At 47.5% G+C, this 24,170-nt stretch overlaps 2 protein-coding genes and 1 long non-coding RNA gene across 5 annotated transcripts in view; 1 reads left to right on the forward strand and 2 right to left on the reverse strand.

Moving 5' to 3' along the window:
• Positions 1-748: 748 nt before the first annotated feature.
• On the reverse strand, positions 749-3,224 carry LOC119960861 (gastrula zinc finger protein XlCGF8.2DB-like). 3 transcript variants are annotated; one of them, XM_038788451.1, is made up of 2 exons: positions 3,162-3,224; positions 749-2,040 (listed from the first exon to the last, which is right to left on the reverse strand). In XM_038788451.1, the coding sequence occupies exon 2, from the start codon at positions 1,928-1,930 to the stop codon at positions 1,001-1,003; it is 930 nt and encodes a 309-aa protein (XP_038644379.1). In that variant the 5' UTR covers positions 1,931-2,040; positions 3,162-3,224; the 3' UTR covers positions 749-1,000. The 3 variants fall into 3 exon arrangements, with proteins under 3 accessions (XP_038644379.1, XP_038644381.1, XP_038644380.1); XM_038788453.1 differs by lacking the exon at positions 3,162-3,224 and adding an exon at positions 3,112-3,134; XM_038788452.1 differs by lacking the exon at positions 3,162-3,224 and adding an exon at positions 2,811-3,069.
• Positions 3,225-7,905: 4,681 nt separating this feature from the next.
• The window catches only part of LOC119960858 (zinc finger protein 850-like), a 196,003-nt gene continuing 179,738 nt past the window's right edge, over positions 7,906-24,170 (reverse strand). Inside the window, exon 4 of the mRNA XM_038788447.1 lies at positions 7,906-9,092. Within this exon, the coding sequence (XP_038644375.1) occupies positions 8,372-9,092 (721 nt within the window). The 3' untranslated portion in view covers positions 7,906-8,371. The remainder of the gene's footprint in view (positions 9,093-24,170) is intronic.
• On the forward strand, positions 10,664-22,486 carry LOC119960866. The gene is made up of 3 exons (XR_005459539.1): positions 10,664-10,743; positions 16,976-17,033; positions 22,315-22,486. It is a non-coding gene; the product is annotated as an uncharacterized LOC119960866 (long non-coding RNA).

The raw sequence follows: 24,170 nt of genomic DNA on the forward strand, positions 1-24,170 counted from the left end.
GGGTTTGATAGCGGCAGGTCTCATGGACAGGATGGGCAATGAGAGGGTTTGGGAAGGTCTCATGGACAGGATGGGCAATGAGAGGGTTTGGGCAGGTCTCATGGACAGGATGGGCAATGAGAGGGTTTGGGCAGCTCTCATGGACAGGATGGGCAATGGGAGGGTTTGGGCAGGTCTCATGGACAGGATGAGCAATGAGAGGGTTTGATAGCGGCAGGTCTCATGGACAGGATGAGCAATGAGAGGGTTTGGGCAGGTCTCATGGACAGGATGGGCAATTGGAGGGTTTGATAGCGGCAGGTCTCATGGACAGGATGGGCAATGAGAGGGTTCGGGCAGATCTCATGGACAGGATGAGCAATGAGAGGGTTTGGGCAGGTCTCATCGACAGGATGGCCAATGAGAGGGTTCGGGCAGATCTCATGGACAGGATGAGCAATGGGAGGGTTTGGGCAGGTCTCATGGACAGGATGAGCAATAAGAGGGTTTGATGGGGGACTGGAGAGAAAGTGGAGAAAGATGGGAGTTCAGATCTTGGACAAGGGGGAGCTTCAGAGACAGTTTGGTCCGGTGGGTTTGTGAGAGGGAGGAAGCAGCAGAGGCAGCTGATCAGATTGTCTCAATCTCAGTGAGAAAGAAGCTCCATCAGCTCCTCACACTTGTTGTTGGTGGGGATGGAGAAGATCGGAGGGTTAGAGCCGTTCAAACGGAGAACCCTTCAGATATTAAAAATACACCATACAGCATGTTTAACACAAAGATGGCATAATTTATTTTTGTCCAGAATATTAGTCTTTATGACTGGTCTGAAGTGTATTAACATCTGCAGAAACAGACCTCAATGAACAGGGCTCAGTTCTCAATGTGAGTGACAACAAAATCCAATCATTGTAGTTACCAGTGAACTCACTAATGTCTCAGCAGTGTGGATGACGAGTAAATCCCTTCCCACACTAGGAACAGGTAAACTGTCTCTCCCCAGTGTGAACGTGTTGGTGTGTCAGTAGGTTGGATGATTGAATGAATCTCTTCCCACAGTCAGAGCAGATGAACGGTCTCTCTCCGTGTGAATTCGCTGGTGCCTTAGCAGAGCGGATGACTGAGTGAACCTCTTTCCACACTTGGAGCAGGCGTACGGTGTCTCTCCTGTGTGAGTGCGCTGGTGTACAGTGAGGTGAGATGATCGTTTGAACCCAGTCCCGCAGTGAGAGCACCTGAACGGTTTCTCATCAGTGTGAACCTGTTGATGGGAGACCAGTTCCTGCGAAGTTTTAAAACACTTCCCGCAGTCCAGACATTTAAAAGGTCTCTCGTCAGTGTGAACTCTTTGGTGTATCATCAGGTGCGATGAATTAATGAATCCCTTCCCACACTCGAAGCAGATGAATGGTCTCTGTTTAGTGTGAACCTGCTGGTGCGTCAGCAGGGTGGATTGGTGAGCGAATCTCTTCCCACAATCAGAGCAGGTAAATGGCTTCTCCCTGGTGTGTATTCGCTGGTGTGTCAGCAAGGTGGATGACTGAGTGAATCCCATGCCACACACAGAACAGGTGAATGGTTTCTCCCCAGTGTGTATTCGCTGATGTTTCAGCAGAGTGGATGACTGAGTGAATCTCTTCCCACAGTCAGAGCAGGTGAATGGCTTCTCCCCACTGTGTGTGCGCTGGTGTGTCAGCAGGATGGATGACTTAGTAAATCCCCTCCCACAGTCCGAGCAGGTGAATGGCCTCTCCCCGGTGTGACCACGCTGATGAATTTCCAGCTCTGATGGGTAACTGAATCCTTTCCCACAATCCCCACATTTCCACGGCTTCTCCCCATCATGACTACATTTGTGTTTTGACAGACCAGATGATCGCTTGAACCCTCGTCCACACACAGAACATGTGTACGGTTTCTCCTCACTGTGAATGCTGCTTTTTTCTTCCATCTTCAAAATCCGATGATATTCAGGTTACAATAGATTGGGCGCGTCCATGAGATCCTGATGTGATCTTTAGTTTCAGTTTCCCGACTGCAAATCCTCCCCTTTCTAATATTCTGTGATATAGATTTCAAAAATGAAAAAAGGAAGTGAGAGAGAGCCCACAGAAACACAAAGGCAAGCTGTAAAATTCTGCTGAATGAATCTGGTAATTTGTGAGGTCGGCACGAGGAAAGTGACTGTGAAAATTGCTGGATTGTCATAAAAATCAGGCTGGTTTACTACTGTTATTTACGGAATGGATCCTAGCACCCAATCTGGGATTACACATAATCTAGCATCGATGGGAGGGGATGAGAGGGAGACAGAGAGAGAGAGAGAGAGGGGTGCAAGAAACAGAGGGTGAAAGAGGGATTTTCTACATCTACAGCTTGACCAGAACTCTGACAGAATTTTTTAACCCATCAACCTTCGCTGCTTGGATGGACTCGGGCAGTAGGTGCAAGTGAAGATCATCACCTCCTCGTTCATCTCCAATTTACACACACTGTCCTGGTTTGTCTGACATCAAGTGCTGCAGAAGCAGAAATTTCTGGCTTTAAACATTGGGAAGGCTGAAGCCATTCTCTCCAGTCACCACCACAAACTTCACTCTCGAACCACTAACTCCATCCCTCTACTTGTTAACTGTCTGAGGCTGTAGGACAGCTTTTGACCACATATCCACATCATTTCCAAGACCACCTATTTCCCCCTCAGTTACAGAGCCCGGCTCCACTTTAGTCTCAGTTTATCTGCTGGAGAAACCATCATCTTTTCCTTTTGATTTTATAGACAGATTTTTTCTGTTAAAGACACAATATGAATACAAATGATTCTCATTGACCTGATATCGTTGTTCGGCGTCATGGATAAGAAATTGGAGGTGGAAAAGTGAAGCAGTTTAATGGTCAATTTGTTCTGTTACTGGGTAATTTAAAAAACGATTGCCCCTAACAAAGATGGCGATTCCGCATTGCGCATGCTCCACCCTGCTACCAGTGCCCCCGACAAAGATGGCGGACATTAACCCAGGTTTGCATTTGAGGAAAGCTGCGGCCTGCTCTGTGCAAAGGGCGGGGGGACCATCCCGGATATCGGTAGGTTGTTTTTTATGGGTTTGTGGTTCATATAACATGTTTACAAACCTTCTCCTACCCCCCTGATCTTTAGCTCCCACCGGTTCCGCCATACCCACCTCTGCGGATTATCGAACCGAGAAAGAACTGTCTCTGCGCCGCCATTAATCACTGCGCATGCCTCTAACTGCGCATGCCTCACACGACCGAGCCCAGCACGGCCCTCGCTCACTCGGATTGGTTGGCGGACCAGTCACTCTCGCTCGGTCCTCCAGTCCCGCCTCCACTTTCCCTATTGGCCCGGAGATGCCGTCAATCATTCCCTGGACATTGTGAGAGACCAAGTGAGAAGTCAGTGACTTTCCGTCACTTCCGGCTTTTCTCCACAAACAACCTCATGGAGACCAGAGGGGAGACACTGACCCAGTGACAATGTCACTGCATTAGTCACCCAGAGAGACAGGAAAATGTTCTGGGGACATCGGCTACAATCCATTCAATTAATAAAATCTGGAATTTAAAGTTAATCTCAATGATGGTGACTGAGGGTCACTGAGAAAATCTCCAGAGTCAGTTCTGGACACAAGGTTAACGTCTGTAACTGTGTCTGCTCAGTCAGGGTGATTCAGATTCATGTCTGTGACAAATCATGAGTGAATTTATCTCCAGATCGTTAAAAGGATCCGGAAACAATTCGCCAAAACATTTTTGGATTTCAGCCCAATGAATGGGGAGAGTGTGTGGGACAGGGATTCACAGTTCTGGGGGAACGAGAGGGGAAAATGTTCAAGAGAAACTGGAATTGTCTGTTCAAAATTTCTATCCTGGACTGACACTGGGTACTCTTGTAAACTCCTTTTACAGGATATTTACTGGGAAGGATTTGCAGATGGGAAACTCAAACCAATACATCACATCAAGATCTGACACAGGAACTCAATTAATCAGAATCTGAATATCACGGACCTCTGAATCTAGAAAAATACATTTATTGCCTTTCTGTCTGGGAAAAGCTTTCAAACTCGTGTGACAGGAAAAACACCAAGAGACACACACCAGAATGAGAATGTTTCAGTAAACTGACTGTTGAAATAGTTTTCACCACGTACACAGCCAATGCGAGGCCTGCTAATTGAGTAAACCCCTTCCCACACACTGAGCAAATGAACGGCTTCTCCCCAGTGTGAATGCGTCGATGGTTTCTCAGTGCACCAGTGACAGTGTGGAAAAATATTAAATGTGTTCTGTGTATGGACATTGCTGTAACTATCTCTGGCTCTCTGGAGAAACTGTGGAAATGTGAGGACTGTGGTAAAGGATTCAATTATCCATCCCATTTGGTAATCCATCGATGCAGCAATACTGGGCCCAGCACCATAGACAAACCTTGGAAATGTGAGGATTGTGGGAAAGGACTCTATTATCTATCCCTGCTGAGATATTTACAACATATTTTATGTTGTATTTGCGGCATGTCAATAATTTAGAATTGTGAGGGATGACCTGCAGGTGGGGAGGATGAATCTGAGTCGATGGTTATCACATTTTACTGGAAATATTTGACTTGTATTTGTGATGACAGCTCAAGGGTTTGTGTTGCTGATTGTGATCATTCTGCTGGCTTTAGTTTGTTATCTACAGTTTATAATCAAGAAATTAGGAAAACAAGCTCACAGCTTAGAAATAGCTGGGTTAGTCAGAAATCAGTTGTGAGAAGTTAGTAAGGATATTCCCTTCTCCAGGTTGGAAGATCTGTAACACGTCCTTGTCCAAGAACCTTATAAAATCTTAAATGTATTGCCTCTGTTCGGAATAGTTCCCTCTCTCTTGTGAAGAAAGCTTCCTGGATTGACAAACACAGGACAGTCCTGCTTTCTCTGCCAAGGACTTGTCTCGAGCACAGAACCTGAAAAAAGATAAATGTGAGAGGGTGGGGAGGATCTGAGGACCCATATGTAAACCTACAGCTGAGTTGAACACAGATCCTAGCCAGCAAGAGCCACAAAATTACCATAAGATATAGGAGCAGAATTAGGCCAGTGTTCTTCAAAGTCGGGGACGCGACCCACTGGTAGGTCAAGGTCGGGTGTCTGGAGCCGTTGTCCGCAGCGCTCCTGATCGCGCAAATCCCCACGCAGCAGCCGGCTTTTCATAACGGCGGCAGCAAGCGGCCACGAACATGTTTTTTTAAAAAACAGTTCTGAACAGTTACAAGTTCTGAAGTGGTTTTTATTCATTTATTTTATTCATTTAATTTTTTTTTCATTTATTCATTTTATTTTTTTTTACAAATTCGGGGGGGGATTTTGGATTTGGATTTGTTTATTGTCGCGTGTACCGAGGTACAGTGAAAGTATTTTTCTACGAGCAGCTCAACAGATCATTAAGTACATGGGAAGAAAAGGGAATAAAAGAAAATACATAATAGGGCAACACAAGATATACAATGTAACTACATAAGCACCGGCATCGGAGGAAGCATACAGGGTGTAGTGTTAATGAGGTCAGTCCATAAGAGGGTCATTTAGGAGTCTGGTGACAGTGGGGAAGAAGCTGTTTTTGAGTCTGTTTCAATCTGTTTGTGCGTGTCCTCAGACTTTTGTATCTCTTGCCCGATGAAAGAAGTTGTAAGAGTGAGTAAGCCGGGTGGGAGGGATCTTTGATTATGCTGCCTGCTTTCCCCCGGCAGCGGGAGGTATAGATGGAATCAATGGATGGGAGGCGGGTTCGTGTGATGGACTGGGCGGTATTCACGACTCGCTGAAGTTTCTTGCAGTCCTGGGCCGAGCAGTTGCCATACCAGGCTGTGATGCAGCCCGATAGGATGCTTTCTATGGTGCATCTGTAAAAGTTGGCAAGGGTTAATGTGGACATGCCGAATTTCCTTAGTTTCCTGAGGAAGTATAGGCGCTGTTGTGCTTTCTTGGTGGTAGCGTCGCGTGGGTGGACCAGGACAGATTTTTGGAGATGTGCACCCCTTGGAATTTGAAATTGCTAACCATCTCCACTTCAGCCCCGTTGATGCTGACATGGGTGTGTACAGTACTTTGCTTCCTGAAGTCAATTACCACCTCTTTAGTTCTGCTGGCATTGATGGAGAGTCTGTTGTCGTTACACCACTCCACTATGTTCTCTATCTCCCTCCTGTATTCTGACTCGTCGTTATTCGAGATCCGGCTCACTATGGTCGTATCGTCAGCAAACTTGTAGACAGAGTTGGAACCAAGTTTTCCATGCAGTCGTGTGTGTTCAGGGAGTAGAGTAGGGGGCTAAATATGCAGCCTTGCGGGGCCCCGGAATTGAGGACTATTGTGGACGAGGTGTTGTTGTTCATTCTTACTGACTGTGGTCTGTTGGTCAGAAAAATCGAGGATCCAGTTGCAGAGCGGGGGTGCCAAGTCACAGGTTTTGGAGCTTTGATATGACCTTGGCTGGGATTATGGTGTTGAAGGCGGAGTTGTAGTCAATAAATAGGAGTCTGATGTAGGAGTCCTTGTTGTTGAGATGCTCTAGGGATGAGTGTAGGGCCAGGGAAATGGCGTCTGATGTGGACTGGTTGCGGTGATACGCGAATTGCAGTGGATCAAGGCATTCTGGAAGTATGGAGGTGATGCGCTTCATGATCATCCTCTCGAAACACTTCATTACAACTGAAGTCAGGGCCACCGGACGGTAGTCATTGAGGCATGTTGCCTGGTTCTTCTTTGGTACCGGTATGATGGTGGTCTTCTTGAAGCAGTTTTATTTGATAAAACTTTACAGGAAAAAAATTCAAAACTTTGGACAGATGGAGACTCCATACTTTCCAACACCAGAAGGCTTCACCTTCATCCAACAGGTTCCATTGGAGGAACGTGTACGAGGGCCAAAGGGACCCAAAACCATTTCCTCCATTTTTGTCAGCAGCAAACAAGGTAAGAGAAAATGGCGGGTCGCGCAGGTCGGCCGGCACGGGTCGCGAAGGTCGGCTGGGTTGGGTCCTGAAGGTTGGCTGGTTGGTAAAAATGGGTCCCGGAAAAAATGTTTGAAGAACAATGAATTTGGCCATTCAGCCCATCAGGTTTGCTCCGCCATTCAGTCATGGCTTAGATTTTTCTCATTCCTATTCTCCTGTCTTCTCCCCATAACCCCTGATCCCTTTATTAACAAGAACCTATCTATCTCTGTCTTAAAGACACTCAGTGATAAATAGATAGTTAAATAAATGATCAGAACCCCCAACCATGGAAATCTGCAGCCGCCTGACCCGGGATCAGTAAATTATTCCAAGGAGATGGTCACTTCCAGCCCCGGATATCACCACCATCCTGATCTGGGATCAGTAATCCATTCCGAGGAGACTGTCACTTCCAGCCCCGGATATCACCATCCTCCTGATCCGGGATCAGTAATCCATTCCGAGGAGACGGTCACCTCCAGCCCCGGAGATCACCATCCCCCTGGTCCGGGATCAGTAATCCATTCCGAGGGGACGGTCACTTCCAGACCCGGAGATCACCATCCCCCTGATCCGGGATCAGTAATCCATTCCGAGGAGACTGTCACCTCCAGCCCCGGAGATCAGCATTCAAACCAGCAGGAACTAGTATTCTCTCCAGTAACTTCTGAAGTCTACCGCTTAACTTAAAGATTCATGTCCATTAATCCTGCTTGATTTAAAGATATGTGTCCATTAATCCTGCTTGACGAAAAGATACGTGTCCATTAATCCTGCTTGACGAAAAGATACATGTCTATTAATCCTGCTTGATTTAAAGACATGTCCATTAATCATCTGTGGATCAAAAATAATAACGACAAAATAAAAGATAGTGAAAATAAGGGAATAAACAGGAAGGAGCCTTACAACTGTTATGGGTCACATGCATTTTCTGCCGATTTAGCTGGTGTACCGCATCTAACCTGTTGTTTTTCATAAACTCTTCAAAATTATCAAGACATGGACCCCCTTTTTGGGTAAACGCTGACTCCCGGACTAAAATCTGAAGTTTCCAGCATTCATCATTAATCTTGTTGCCTCTAAACACAGTTGTAAAGAAGCCTTCTGTCTGTATCTCGGAGCTCTGAACCATGGAAGAGAGCGACTGAGGCACGTTTCTTACACACCTCAGGGTTAACCCACACATTCAGTCCTGGATCTGATTGACAGCAGCAAAAACAGCCGAATCCAATCCCTGCAGACACTCATCAAGTCGCTGGTGTTTCAGTCAGTGAATCCATTCCCACTCTTGGGGCAGGTGAATGTTCTCTCTCCAGCGTGAACTCGCTGGTGTATCATCAGCCAATTGCTGCATTTAAAGCTCTGCTCACAGGCAAAACATTGTAAAGGTTATATATCACAGTGAATTAGTTGGTGTTTCAGCAGGTTGTATGACTGAGTGAAGCCCTTCCCACACACAGAGCAGGTGAACGGTCTCTCCCCAGTGTGAATTCGCTGATGCATTACTAGACCATTGCTGCTTTTAAAGCTCTGCTCACAATCAAAACATTTAAAAGATTTTAGGTCAGAGTGAATTTGTTGGTGTTTCAGTAGGTGATATGACTGAATGAATCCCTTCCCACACACAGAGCAGGTAAACGGTCTCTCCCCAGTGTGAATTCGCTGATGTACAGTACGTTCAGATGATCGCCTGAAGCCAGTCCCACAGTGAGAGTACCTGAATGGTCTCTCGTCAGTGTGAACACGTTGATGACAGGTCACTTCCCCGGAAGTTTTAAAGCACTTCCCACAGTCTGGACATTTAAAAGGTCTTTTATCAGTGTGAACTCGCTGGTGTTTCTGCAGGTTAGATGTAGCAGTGAATCCCTTTCCACACAAGGAGCAGGTGAATGGCTTCTCCTCACTGTGAATGTGTTGGTGTCTCAACAGATACTTTTTGCTTTTAAATCTCTTCTCACATTCAGAACATTTGAAAGGTGTCTGTTCTGTGTGAACATACTGGTGTGTCAGCAGACTGGATGACTGAGTGAATCCCTTCCCACAGGTGGAGCAGGTGAATGGCCTCTCCCCAGTGTGACTGCGCCGATGCATTTCCAGTTCAGAAGGGTAACTGAATCCCTTCCAACAGTCCCCACATTTCCATGGTTTCTCCATGGTGCCGGTGTCCTTGTGTCTCTCCAGGTTGAATGACAAGTTGAACTCTTGTCCAGACACACAACACATGGACGGTGTCTCCCCACAGTGAATGGTGTGATGATTTTTCTGTCTATGTAACTGTTGAAAGCTCTTTCCACGGTCAGTTCATGGAACACTTACTGTGTATGTACGTCTCTGTGCTTTTCCAATCACACTGATGTTTAAAATCAAACTGAACAGACAAACATTGCTCCTTCCACATTCAAAGACTGTGATATTCAGGTTCAAAATAATTGAGTGACTCTGTCAAATCTTGATGTTTGGTTTGAGTTTTCTGTCAGCCAATACTCTGCTTCCAATACCCTGTAAACGGAGTTTACAAAGGCCATCACTGTCAGTCCAGGATAGAAATTCTGAACAGGCAATTCTAGTTTCTCTGGAACATTTTTCCCTCTCTTGTTCCCCCAAAGCTGTAAATCACCGTCCCACACACTCCCCCTCCTCCCTGGGCTGAAATCCAAACCCATCTCACCATTTGCACAATTTCTTTCCTCCTCTGCCTGGGTTCAGTTCTCCAGCTCCTGTCTGCAGACTGACAATAAAACCAATGGGTCTTAGGGGCAGCACGGTAGCCTTGTGGATAGCACAATCGCTTCACAGCTCCAGGGTCCCAGGTTCGATTCCGGCTTGGGTCACTGTCTGTGCGGAGTCTGCACAACCTCCCCGTGTGTGCGTGGGTTTCCTCCGGGTGCTCCGGTTTCCTCCCACAGTCCAAAGATGTGCAGGTTAGGTGGATTGGCCATGATAAATTGCCCTTAGTGTCCAAAATTGCACTTAGTGTTGGGTGGGGTTACTGTGTTATGGGGATAGGGTGGAGGTGTTGACCTTGGGTAGGGTGCTCTTTCCAAGAGCCGGTGCAGGCTCGATGGGCCGAATGGCCTCCTTCTGCACTGTAAATTCTATGTAAATATTGGGGGGTTTGGGGCCTCCACTCATCCGCCTGAATCCAGCTTCATAGCTGCACTGCGCATGCTCCAACTCACAATGGCTGGGGAGTGATTGAAGGCAGGTGCCGACCAATAGGAAGACGGTAGTTCGGGTGTTGATTTTCTACGGCAACCGGACCCCTCTTGGGAAAGGAAGTCGCGTCTTTTGTCCTTGGATCGGAATGCTGCGGCGGCCATCTTGGTTAGGGATGAGAGAGTGGGCGGATCTTCCTGCCGGGTGACAGGCCCGGGGTAACCGGTGACCGCCACCATCTTGGGAATGGAACTCGGGACTTTTGTTTGTGGAGCAGAGTGCTGGAACGGCCATCTTGGTATGGAAAGAGAAAGTAGGCGGGGTTTCCGCTCCGGTAACCGCCCCCGGTTCACCCGGCGACCAACGCCATCTTGGTAATGGAGATCGGGTCTTTTGTTCCTGGCGCGGAGCGTTGGGGCGGCCATGTTTGTATAGTTAGAGGGGGTGGGCGGGGCTTCCTCCCCGGTGACGGGCCCCCGGGTCACCCGGCGACCGCCGCCATCTTGTGGCGGGATTTTCTATCCGGGTCTTTAGTGAAGGACAATGAGCTGGAGCTGAGGTTGCAAAGTGTTCAGAGGAAGGTCTGGAATCAGAATTACAGCCAGGTATCTGTAAGAACCACAAAGTTCACATTCATTCTGTCTGTCAAATGAAACCATAATGCTGCAAACTCTCAGTTCTGACGAAGAATCAGATTGCATTGGAAATGTTAACTCTCTTCCTCTTCACAGAGTAAGAAGTCTTACAACACCAGGTTGATTCTATAACCATTAATACTCTTTTCTCACAAACTTCTAGCAATCTCAGTTTTTATAGTTTCTGTTGACTGAATCTGAACAGAATTGCAGATTTCACTATATTTTGTGGTGATTTCTGACATTGCACCTGAACAGCCCAGTCTCAGTTAGATAAATAAATCTCACTGATTTGGACATTTAAATGGTGACAATTATTTTACTCTAAACTGGTAATGCAACACAATTTCAAAACCATAATAATAATTTGAGTAAAACACTGCAAAAGATGGAAATGTGAAGTGAAAACAGAAAGTTGTGGAAATCCTCAGCAGGTTTGGCAGCTTCTGTGAAGAGGATGATGTGGAGATGCCGGCGTTGGACTGGGGTGAGCACAGTAAGAAGTCTTACAACACCAGGTTAAAGTCCAACAGGTTTGTTTCAAACACGAGCTTTCGGAGCACGGCTCCTTCTTCAGGTGAATGGAAAGGCTTGTTCCAGAAATGTTTATATAGACACAGTCAGGGATGCCCGGAATGCGAGCACCTGCAGGCAATCAAATCATCAAAGATGCAGAGAGAGAGGTAACTCCAGGTTAAAGAGGTGTGAATTGTCCCAAGCCAGTTCAGTCGGTAGGCCTCTGCAAGTCCAGGCTTGTTGGTGGGGGCCGAATGTAATGCGACATGAATCCCAGATCCCGGTTGAGTCCGCATTCATGCGTGCGGAACTTAGCTATAAGTTTTTGCTCAGCAATTTTGCGTTGTCGCGTCTCCTGAAGGCCTCCTTGTAGAATGCTGACCCGGAGATCAGAGGCTGAATGTCCTTGACTGCTGAAGTGTTCCCCAACTGGAAGGGAACAGTCCTGCCTGTTGATAGTCGCACGATGCCCGTTTATTCGTTGTCGCAGTGTCTGCATGGTCTCGCCAATGTACCACGCTTCGGGACATCCTTTCCTGCAGCGTATGAGGTAGACTACATTGGTCGAGTCGCACGAGTATGCGCCGCGTACCTGGTGGGTGGTGTTTCCACGTGTAATGGTGGTGTCCATGTCGATGATCTGGCATGTCTTGCAGAGATTACCCTGGCAGGGTTTTGTGGTGTTGTGGTTGCTGTTCTGAAGGCTGGGTAATTTGCTGCAAACAATGGTTTGTTTGAGGTTGCGCGGTTGTTTGAAGGCCAGTATTGGGGGTGTGTGGATGACCTTGGCAAGATGTCCATCCTCGCTGATGATGTGTTGGAGGCTGCGAAGAAGATGTCGTAGTTTCTCCGCCCCAGGAAAGTACTGGACGACGAAGGGTACTCTGTCAGTGGTGTCCCGTGTTTGTCTTCTGAGGAGGTCGGTGCGGTTTTTTTGCTGTGGCGCGGTGGAACTGTCGATCAATGAGTCGAGCGCCATATCCCGTTCGTACGAGGGCATCTTTCAGCATCTGTAGGTGTCTGTTGCGCTCCTCCTTGTCTGAGCAGATCCTGTGTATACGGAGGGCTTGTCCATAGGGGATGGCTTCTTTAATGTGTTTCGGGTGAAAGCTGGAGAAGTGGAGCATCGTGAGATTATCTGTGGGCTTGCGGTAAAGCGAGGTGCTGAGGTGACCGTCCTTGATGGAGACGAGTGTGTCCAAGAATGGAACTGAATTTGGAGAATAGTCCATGGTGAGTTTGATGGTGGGATGGAACTTATTGATGTCATCGTGTAGTCGTTTCAGTGATGTCTCGCCGTGGGTCCAAAGGAAAAAAATGTCATCGATGTATCTGGTGTATAGCATCGGTTGAAAGTCCTGTGTGGTGAGGAAGTCCTGTTCAAACTTGTGCATGAAGATGTTGGCATATTGAGGTGCAAATTTGGTCCCCATGGCTGTTCCGTGCGTCTGGATGAAGAATTTGTTGTCGAAGGTGAAGACGTTGTGGTCTAGAATGAAACGGATGAGTTGCAGAATTGCGTCTGGAGATTGGCAGTTGTCGGTGTTGAGGACTGAGGCTGTTGCAGCAATGCCGTCGTCATGGGGGATGCTGGTGTAGAGTGCCGAGACATCCATTGTGACGAGGAATGTTCCTGGTTCAACTGGTCCATGGGTGCTGAGTTTCTGTAGGAAGTCCGTCGTGTCGCGACAGAAGCTGGGTGTACCTTGTACGATGGGTTTCAAGATGCCCTCGATGTGGCCAGAGAGGTTCTCACACAGGGTCCCATTGCCTGAAACGATAGGGCGGCCTGGTGTGTTGGCCTTGTGTATTTTCGGGAGGCAGTAGAGATCTCCAATGCGGGGATTACGTGGGATGAGAGCACGTAGGGTGTTCTGAAGGTCTGGATCTAAGGTCTTGATCAGTCTGCTGAGTTGGCGGATGTGTTCCTTGGTTGGATCTGCGGGTAACTGCCTGTAGTGTTCCTGGTTGTCGAGTTGTCGGTATACTTCTTTGCAGTAGTCTGTTCTGTTCAGTATGACGGTGGCCCCTCCTTTGTCTGCTGGTTGATGACGATGTTGCGGTTGGTCTTGAGAGTGCGGATGGCGTTGCGTTGTGCTTGGGTGACGTTTGAGGCTGCCTTGTGATTGCGAGTGATGAATCTGGCATTGACACGACTTCTGACGGCTTGAGCATACATGTCGAGTCTAGGGCAGCGGCCTTCCGGAGGGGTCCAATTTGACTCTTTCCTTTTCGGTTGCTGCACTGCAGATCTCGCGGTCTGCTGTTCCGGTTCATTGGTCGTGTCCCTGGGTTCGCTGTCGGCCTCTTGGGGTCTGTGGAAGAATTCCCGGAGCCTCATTCGCCTGATGAATTCCTCCGTATCTGCCGCGAGACTGATGGGGTCCATTTTGGTGGTGGTGCAGAAATTGAGCCCTCTGCTGAGGACTTCGATTTCGTCTGGTTGAAGGGTGTAGTCTGACAAGTTGACAATGGATTTCCCTGTATTGTTTTCGACTGTTGTACCGGGAGAAGCTTGATTGCTGCTGGTGGTGATGCCAAGTTTCTCAAGCTTCCTGTTCTTGGTGTGCATGTAGGTGGCATAGTATTGCTGTCTCATCTGTTTGGCGGTGTTCCGCAGCTGGTCTGCTGTGTCCTGAGCGCAAGTTGAGAATATGGCCTCTCTCTTGGTTTCCAGGTTGCGTCGACTGCTGTAGAGTTGGTGTACGAGGTGTTTGAGGAGTGTGACAGAGGTGCGGTGGCAGAGTCTTTCAGCGTAGTCTGTGTTGTAAGTCGACTTGAGTGGGTTTTTGATCTGTAGTCCTTTCGGGATCTTGTCTGCTTTTTTGCATCTTTGTAGAAACTGAATGTCAGTGTCTATATGCGCGATCTTCCTGGAGATCCTCTCCACTTTGAGCCGGCAGTTTGCGGTGTCAATGGTAGCCATGATGTGGAGATGCCGGCGTTGGACTGGGGTGAGCACAGTAAGAAGTCTTACAACACCAGGTTAAAGTCCAACAGGTTTGTTTCAAACACGAGCTTTCGGAGCACGGCTCCTTCTTCAGGTGAATGGAAAGGCTTGTTCCAGAAATGTTTATATAGACACAGTCAGAGATGCCCCGGAATGCGAGCACCTGCAGGCAATCAAATCATCAAAGATGCAGAGAGAGAGGTAACTCCAGGTTAAAGAGGTGTGAACCGTCATACTGAACAGAACAGACTACTGCAAAGAAGTATACCGACAACTCGACAACCAGGAACACTACAGGCAGTTACCCGCAGATCCAACCAAGGAACACATCCGCCAACTCAGCAGACTGATCAAGACCTTAGATCCAGACCTTCAGAACACCCTACGTGCTCTCATCCCACGTAATCCCCGCATTGGAGATCTCTACTGCCTCCCGAAAATACACAAGGCCAACACACCAGGCCGCCCTATCGTTTCAGGCAATGGGACCCTGTGTGAGAACCTCTCTGGCCACATCGAGGGCATCTTGAAACCCATCGTACAAGGTACACCCAGCTTCTGTCGCGACACGACGGACTTCCTACAGAAACTCAGCACCCATGGACCAGTTGAACCAGGAACATTCCTCGTCACAATGGATGTCTCGGCACTCTACACCAGCATCCCCCATGACGACGGCATTGCTGCAACAGCCTCAGTCCTCAACACCGACAACTGCCAATCTCCAGACGCAATTCTGCAACTCATCCGTTTCATTCTAGACCACAACGTCTTCACCTTCGACAACAAATTCTTCATCCAGACGCACGGAACAGCCATGGGGTCCAAATTTGCACCTCAATATGCCAACATCTTCATGCACAAGTTTGAACAGGACTTCCTCACCACACAGGACTTTCAACCGATGCTATACACCAGATACATCGATGACATTTTTTTCCTTTGGACCCACGGCGAGACATCACTGAAACGACTACACGATGACATCAATAAGTTCCATCCCACCATCAAACTCACCATGGACTATTCTCCAAATTCAGTTCCATTCTTGGACACACTCGTCTCCATCAAGGACGGTCACCTCAGCACCTCGCTTTACCGCAAGCCCACAGATAATCTCACGATGCTCCACTTCTCCAGCTTTCACCCGAAACACATTAAAGAAGCCATCTCCTATGGACAAGCCCTCCGTATACACAGGATCTGCTCAGACAAGGAGGAGCGCAACAGACACCTACAGATGCTGAAAGATGCCCTCGTACGAACGGGATATGGCGCTCGACTCATTGATCGACAGTTCCACCGCGCCACAGCAAAAAACCGCACCGACCTCCTCAGAAGACAAACACGGGACACCACTGACAGAGTACCCTTCGTCGTCCAGTACTTTCCTGGGGCGGAGAAACTACGACAACTTCTTCGCAGCCTCCAACACATCATCAGCGAGGATGGACATCTTGCCAAGGTCATCCCCACACCCCCACTACTGGCCTTCAAACAACCGCGCAACCTCAAACAAACCATTGTTTGCAGCAAATTACCCAGCCTTCAGAACAGCAACCACAACACCACAAAACCCTGCCAGGGTAATCTCTGCAAGACATGCCAGATCATCGACATGGACACCACCATTACACGTGGAAACACCACCCACCAGGTACGCGGCGCATACTCGTGCGACTCGACCAATGTAGTCTACCTCATACGCTGCAGGAAAGGATGTCCCGAAGCGTGGTACATTGGCGAGACCATGCAGACACTGCGACAACGAATAAACGGGCATCGTGCGACTATCAACAGGCAGGACTGTTCCCTTCCAGTTGGGGAACACTTCAGCAGTCAAGGACATTCAGCCTCTGATCTCCGGGTCAGCATTCTACAAGGAGGCCTTCAGGAGACGCGACAACGCAAAATTGCTGAGCAAAAACTTATAGCTAAGTTCCGCACGCATGAATGCGGACTCAACCGGGATCTGGGATTCATGTCGCATTACATTCGGCCCCCACCAACAAGCCTGGACTTGCAGAGGCCTACCGACTGAACTGGCTTGGGACAATTCACACCTCTTTAACCTGGAGTTACCTCTCTCTCTGCATCTTTGATGATTTGATTGCCTGCAGGTGCTCGCATTCCGGGGCATCTCTGACTGTGTCTATATAAACATTTCTGGAACAAGCCTTTCCATTCACCTGAAGAAGGAGCCGTGCTCCGAAAGCTCGTGTTTGAAACAAACCTGTTGGACTTTAACCTGGTGTTGTAAGACTTCTTACTGTGCTCACCCCAGTCCAACGCCGGCATCTCCACATCATCCTCTTCACAGAAGCTGCCAAACCTGCTGAGGATTTCCACAACTTTCTGTTTTCACTTCACATTTCCATCTTTTGCAGTGTTTTACTCAAATTATTATTATGGTTTTGAAATTGTGTTGCATTACCAGTTTAGAGTAAAATAATTGTCACCATTTAAATGTCCAAATCAGTGAGATTTATTTATCTAACTGAGACTGGGCTGTTCAGGTGCAATGTCAGAAATCACCACAAAATATAGTGAAATCTGCAATTCTGTTCAGATTCAGTCAACAGAAACTATAAAAACTGAGATTGCTAGAAGTTTGTGAGAAAAGAGTATTAATGGTTATAGAATCAAGGGAGATGGATGGATAGAACAAACAGATCAGACATCTGCAAACTGGAGCTTAATGTCTGAGGTTGAACTGATTCTGGTTTTGTTTTGAAGGTGGTGTCGGTTTCCTGTCCTGTCAGTTATCTCCACACCCGAGGGTAATTTGTTGGAGGTGAGATAATCTTTATTTGTGTCACAAGTAGGCTGACATTAACACTACAGTGATTAACTATGATTAACACAAACTGATTTGACTTGATTTTTATTCAGAATTTAATTTTTTATACCACAGTTGCAGTTTATACATCATAATAACAATAAAGTCTTTATTATTGTCACAGGGGCTGGTTTAGCACACTGGGCTAAATCGCTGGCTTTTAAAGCAGATCAAGGCAGGCCAGCAGCACGGTTCAATTCCCGTACAAGCCTTCCCGAACAGGCGCCGAAATGTGGCGACTGGGAGCTTTTCACAGTAAGCTTATATTAACACTGCAATGAAGTTACTGTGAAAATCCCCAATCCTGTCGATTATCTCCACACCAGTGGGTAATTTGCTGGAGGTGAGATCATAATCTTTGTTACATTGCAGTCAAATTACTGTGAAAATCCCCGATTTACCATACTCCAGTGCCTGTTCGGATAAATTGAGGGAAAATTCAGAATGTCCAATTCACTTAACAATTCACCTCACGTCTTTCGGAACTTGTGGGAAACCCATGCAGACACGGGGAGAACATGCAGACTCCGCACAGACAGTGACCCAAGTGGGAATCAAACCCAGGTTGATGGTGCTGTGAAGCAACAGTGCTAACCACTGTACTACCGTGATGGGGAAGAGGATTGATGCAGTCACACAGCCTTGTCTGATCCCAGTCTTCACTGAGATAGTGTCTGGGGTGTATCCATTGATGAGAATCATGGCTTGTGTGCCATCGTGGTGCAGGTGGAGGATGGTGGCCAAGTTCTGAGGACAGCCAAATTTGAGGAACATACTGAATAAAACATCACTTTGACAGTGTGAAGGGTTTTTGTGAGGTCAGAAAAGACCAAGAACTGCGATTGGTGCTGTTCCTTGTATTTTCCTTGAGTTTGTCAAGTAGTGTAGATCATGTCGTTGGTGCCTCGTGAAGGGAAACCTAACTGTGACTCTGGAAGGAGCTCTTTAGCCACTAAGAGGAGATAATTGAGGAGGATCCTGGCAATGATCTTCTCTGTGGCAGACAGCAGAGAGTCGCCTGTGCAGTTACCACAATCAGACTTGTCTCTCTTCCTAAATATAGTCACAGTGTCTCGGAGATCCCCCGGCATGCATCCGTCATCAGGGCTTCATCAGCACGGCTTCATCAAGGGGAGGTCGTGCCTGACAAATGTGTTAGAATTCTTTGTAAGAAGTCTTACAACACCAGGTTAAAGTCCAACAGGTTTGTTTCAAACACGAGCTTTCGGAGCACGGCTCCTTCTTCAGGTGATTTCAGAATTCTTTGAGGAGGTAAAAAGGAAGTTAGACAAAGGAGAGCCAATGGATGTGATCCATTTGGGTTTCCAGAAGGCCTTTGACAAGGTGCCGTACAGCAGGCTGCCAAATATAGATAAGAGCCGATGGTGTTCGGGGCAAGGTACTGGAATGGTTAGAGGATTAGTTGACAGGCAGAAGGCGGAGAGTGGGGTGAAGGGGTCTATTTCAGGATGGCAGCCGGTGACTATTGGTGTTCCACAGGGGCCAGTGTTGGGACCACAACTATTCAATACATTAACGATCTGGAGGAAGGATCAGAAGGCACTGTTGCTAAGCTTGCAGATGATAGAAAGATGTGTAGAGGGACAGGTAGTGTTCAGGAAGCTGCAGAAGGACTTAGACAGGTTAGGAGAGTGGGAAAAGAAGTGGCAGATGTAATAGAATATGGAAAGGTGTGAGGTTATGCACTTTGGTGGGGGTGGGGAGAATCGAGAGACTATTTTCTAAATGGGGAACGACTTCTTGTTAGTTGAATTGGACATTCTGAATTCTCCCTCTGTGTACCCGAACAGGTGCCTGCAGAAGGACTGGGGCAACAAGGAGATTTTCACTGTAACTTCATTGCAGTATTAATGTAGGCCTACTTGTGACACTAAGAAAGATTATAGAACAAAGAAAATTACAGCACAGGAACAGGCCCTTCGGCCCTCCCAGCCTGCGCCGATCCAGAAACTTTATCTAAACCTGCCTCCTATTTTCCAAGGTCTACTTCCCTCTGTTCCCACCCGTTCATATACCTGTCTAGATGCCTCTTAAATGATGCTATCGTGCCCGCCTCTACCACCTCTGCTGGTAAAGCATTCCAGGCACCCACCACCCTCTGCGTAAAAAACTTTCCACGCACATCTCCCTTAAACTTTCCCCCTCTCACCTTCAAATCGTGACCCCTTGTAACTGACACCCCCACTCTTGGAAAAAGCTTGTTCATCATTGTATCATCATTATTATTAGCTGGAGTATTGTGTGCAGTTCTGGTCGACACTTTATAGGAAGGATGTGATTGCACTGGAGGGTGTGAAGAAGCGATGCACCAGTATGTTGCCTGGGATGGAACATTTATGAAGCGAGGTTGGATAGGCGTGGGTCATTTTCATTGGAGCAGAGAAGACTGAGGGGCGACCTGATTGAGGTGCACAAGATTGAGGGCCATGGACAGGGTGGATAGGGAGTAGCTGTTCCCCTTAGTTGAAGGGTCAGTCACAAGAGGACACAAGTTCATGGTGAGGGGCAAGATGTTAAGGGGGATTTTGAGGAAAACCCTGTTTACCCAGAGGTTGGTGATGGTCTGGAATGCACAGCCTGGGAGGGTGGTAGAGGTGGGTTGCCTCACATCCTTTAAAAAGTACCTGGATGAAGACTGGACGTCATAACATTCAAGGCGATGGATCAACTGCTGGTAAATGGGGTTAGGTAGGTAGGTCAGGAGTTTTTCGTGTGTCAGTGTTGGATTGGATTTGGATTTTGTTTATTGTCACGTGTACCGGGGTACAGTGAAAAGTATTTTTCTGCGACCAGCTCAACAGATCATTAAGTACAGGAAAAGAAAAGGAAATAAAATAAAACACATGATAGGCAACACAAGGTCCACAATGTAACTACATAAGTACTGGCATCGGATGAAGCATACAGGGGTGTAGTGTTAATGAGGTCAGTCCATAAGAGGGTCATTTAGGAGTCTGGTAACAGCGGGGAAGAAGCTGTTTTTGAGTCTGTTCGTGCGTGTTCTCAGACTTTTGTATCTCCTGCCCGATGGAAGAAGTTGGAAGAGTGAGTAAGCCTGGTGGGAGGGATCTTTGATTATGCTGCCCGCTTTCCCCAGGCAGCGGGAAACAGGTTCATGTGATGGACTGGGCAGTGTTCACGACTCTCCGAAGTTTCTTATTGTCTTGGGCTGAAAAGTTGCCAGACCAGGCTGTGATGCAGCCAAATAGGATCTGTAAAAGTTGGTATGAGTTAATGGGACATGCCAAATTTCCTTAGTTTCCTGAGGAAATATAGGCGCTGTTGTGCTTTCTTAGTGGTAGCGTCAACGTGGATGGACCTGGACAGATTTTTGGAGATGTGCACCCCTAGGAATTTGAAAATGCTAACCATCTCCACCTCGGCCCCGTTGATGCTGACAGGGGTGTGTACAGTACTTTGCTTCCTGAAGTCAATGACCAGCTCTTTAGTTTTGCTGGCATTGAGGGAGAGATTGTTGTCACTGCACCACTCCACTAGGTTCTCTATCTCCCTCCTGTATTCTGACTTGTGCAGACTTGCTGGGCGAAAGGCCTCTTCACTGTTGCTGTTGATACAATGTTCGGTGGCATTGTAGGCAGCTCAGATGATGGCATAAAATTACACGGAGATATTGACAGACTAGGTGAATGGGCAAATTTGTGGCAGATGGAATTCAATGTAATCAAGTGTGAGGTTATCTGTTTTGAACCAAAAAGAATAGAACAGAGGACTTTCTAAATGGAAAGAGGTTAAGTACAGTGGATGCCGAAGGTGCAGAGATTCTTAAAATGCCACAAACAAGTGCAGGAAATAATCAAAAAGGAATGCTAGCATTTATATCCAGAGGATTGGAGTATAAAGTCACAGAGGTTATGCTGCAGTTGTACAAAACCCTGGTAAGACCCCACTTGGAGAACTGTGAGCCATTCTGGCCACCTCACCTTCCGGAGGATATTTTGGCCTTGGAGGGACTGCAATATAGATTTGCTAAAACGATACGCCACGATACCTGGACTACCGGGGTACAGTTACGAGAGAGATTATTGATTGATTGGTTTTATTTATTGTCACGTGTACAGTGAAAAGTATTGTTCTGAGGACAGTCCATACAGATCATTCCAGACATGAAAGAAAACCCAAAGGACCGACATAAATACACAGGCAAGGGGTGAGCATACAGAGTGCAATACTACTCAGCAGAGAAGATGTGTGAAGAGTTCAGTTCAGTTCATAAGAGGATCATTCAGGGGTCTGGTAACAACGGGGAAGAAACTGTTTTTGAACCTGTTAGTGCGTGTTCTCAGACTTTTCTCTGATGGGGGAAGTTGGAAGAGTGAGTAACCCGGATTGGAGGGTCTTTGATTCTGCTGCCCGCTTTCCCATGGCAGAGGGAGGTGTAGACAGGGTCAGTGGATGGGAGGCAGGCTTGTGTGATGGACTGGGCTGAGTTCGCGACTCTATAGATTCTTACGATCTTGGACCAAGCAGTTGCCATACCAGACTCTGATGCAGCCAGATAGGATGCTTTCTATGGAGCATCTGTAAAAGTTGGTAAGCGTCAATGCGGACATGCTGAATTTCCTTAGTTTCCTGAAAAAGTATAGGCGCTGTTGTGCTTTCTTGGTTGTAGTGTCGACGTGGGTGGACCAGATTGTTGGTGATGTGCACACCTAGGAATTTGAAACTGTTAACCATCTCCACCTCGGCACCATTGATGCCGACAGGGGTGTGTACGATACATTGCTTCCTGAAGTCAATGACCAGCTCCTTAGTTTTGCTGACATTAAGGAAGAGATTGTTGTTGTTATGCCAGTCCACCAGGTTCTCTATGTCCCTCCTGTAGATATTGAGGGTGTCAAGGGATATGGGGATAGTGTGGGAAAACGGAGCTGAGGTAGATCGGCCAATGATCCCATTGAATGGTTCACGTTTGATGGGCCGAATGGCCGACTGCTGCTCATATTTGTTGTGACCTTCTGGACAGGAAGCTGTGAGCTTGTATCTGTCAATCAGCCTGAATCAGCACCTTCAGGAGAATTGGGAGGGTGAATATTAGATATAGCAGAGTGAGAATGGAGGGAGATTGTGTGGGATGGAGATTTACAGCTTTCGGGGAATAAGAGAGAGGAAAAAATGTGACATAGAAATTAGAATTGTCTGTTCTGAGTTTCTATCCTGCACCGACAGTGATGAGTTTTGTAAATTATTTTTACAGGATATTAGACGAGGAGGAATTACAGATCGAAATCTCAAACATTATGTCTCGATCTGACAGTCACTCGATTCCCTTTAACCTGAATATCATCGGCGTTTGAATCCAGAAGGAGAAATGTTTGCCCGAACTGTCGGCTTCTAAAGATTTCAAACATCAGTGTGACTGGAAAAGCATCGAGACCCACACAACACACACCCCAGTGAGAGTGTTCCAGTGAACTGACTGTGGAAAGAGGTTTAATCAGTTACACGGCCTGAAAAAACATCACAACATTCACAGTGAGGAGAGACCCTACCAGTGGTCTGAACTGGTGTCCAACATGGAGAGTCACGAGGAAACCCAAAACATGGAGAAACGGTGGAAATGTGGGCACTGTGGGAAGGGATTCAGAGCCCCATTGCAGCTGGAGATTCATCAACGCATTCACACTGGGCTGAGGCCATTCACCTGCTCTCAGTGTGGGAAAGGATTTAGTCAAGTATCTAACCTGCAGGCACACCAGCGAGTTCACACTGGGGAGAGGCCATTCACCTGCTCTCAATGTGGGAAAGGATTTGCTCAAGTATCCAACCTGCGGAGACACCTGCGAGTTCACACTGGAGAGAGGCCATTCACCTGCTCTCAGTGTGGGAAAGGATTTGCTCAAGGATCCAACCTGCAGTCACACCAGCGAATTCACACTGGGGAGAGACCATTCACCTGCACTCAGTGTGGGAAAGGATTTACTGAAGGATCCAAACTACGGAAACACCAGCGAGTTCACACCGGGGAGAAATTGTTCATCTGCTCTCAGTGTGGGGAGGGATTCAGTCAGTTATCCCACCTGCGGAAACATCAGCGAGTTCACACTGGGAAGAAGCCATTCACCTGCCCTCAGTGTGGGAAGGGATTCACTCAGTCATATCACCTGCGGAGACACCAGCGAGTTCACACTGGGGAGAGGCCGTTCATCTGCTCTCAGTGTGGGAAAGGATTTAGTCACATATCAAACCCGCGGAGACACCAGCGAATTCGCACTGGGGAGACGCCGTCCACCTCTCAATGTGAGATGGGATTGCATGTTTCACCACACCTCCTGTGACACCAACAATTTCACAATTGATTACAGGGGTTGGATTCTGCTGTTATTGTTTCTGCTCTGCACCCAGGGCTGCATTTTGTTCATTCTGACAGGTGATCAGTGGGGATGGTTGGAGGGTTTCTTTCTGCTGGACTGGCAGGTCTCACTACTTTGCCTCCAGTGGGCTGATTCTCTTTGAGCCTTGTTGCTAATACCTGGCTTCAAATTGCACAAGGATCACAAAGTGAAAGGGTGTTTGGAAGTTTGAAGGTATTTAGTTCCTATTTCTGTTTGGAACCTCCCAAAGCATGCCATGTTGCCATGGAGATGGGCCCTGGTGGTTACCTTTTTTGTTTCATTTACCTGGATCACGGGGCCAAGGATCCGGGTTCGATCCTGGCTCCGGGTCACTGTCCGTTGGAGTTTGCACATTCTCCCCGTGTCTGACTGGGTCTCACCCCCAAAACCCAGGGTTGGTGAATTGGTCACGGTAAATTGCCTCTTAATTGGAAAAAAAGAATTGGGTATTCTAAATTTAAAAAGCAGTTGGTTGATGGCTAGTTCGTGATACAGAGCGAGGCCAACAGCTCGGTTCGACTCCCACACCGGGTGAGGTTAACCATGAAGGCCCGGCCTTATCAACATTACCCCTCGCCTGAGGTGTGGTGACCCTCAGATTAAATCACTGCCAGTCAGCTCGCTCGCTCTCACTTTCTTGCTCAAAGGGGAAAGCAGCCTGTGGTCCTCTGGGTATTTTGTGACTTTTATTTCACATTTATACAACAAATCTAGATTC

Source organism: Scyliorhinus canicula, unplaced genomic scaffold (genome assembly GCF_902713615.1).
Source record: "Scyliorhinus canicula unplaced genomic scaffold, sScyCan1.1, whole genome shotgun sequence".
Classification (NCBI taxonomy): domain Eukaryota; kingdom Metazoa; phylum Chordata; class Chondrichthyes; order Carcharhiniformes; family Scyliorhinidae; genus Scyliorhinus; species Scyliorhinus canicula.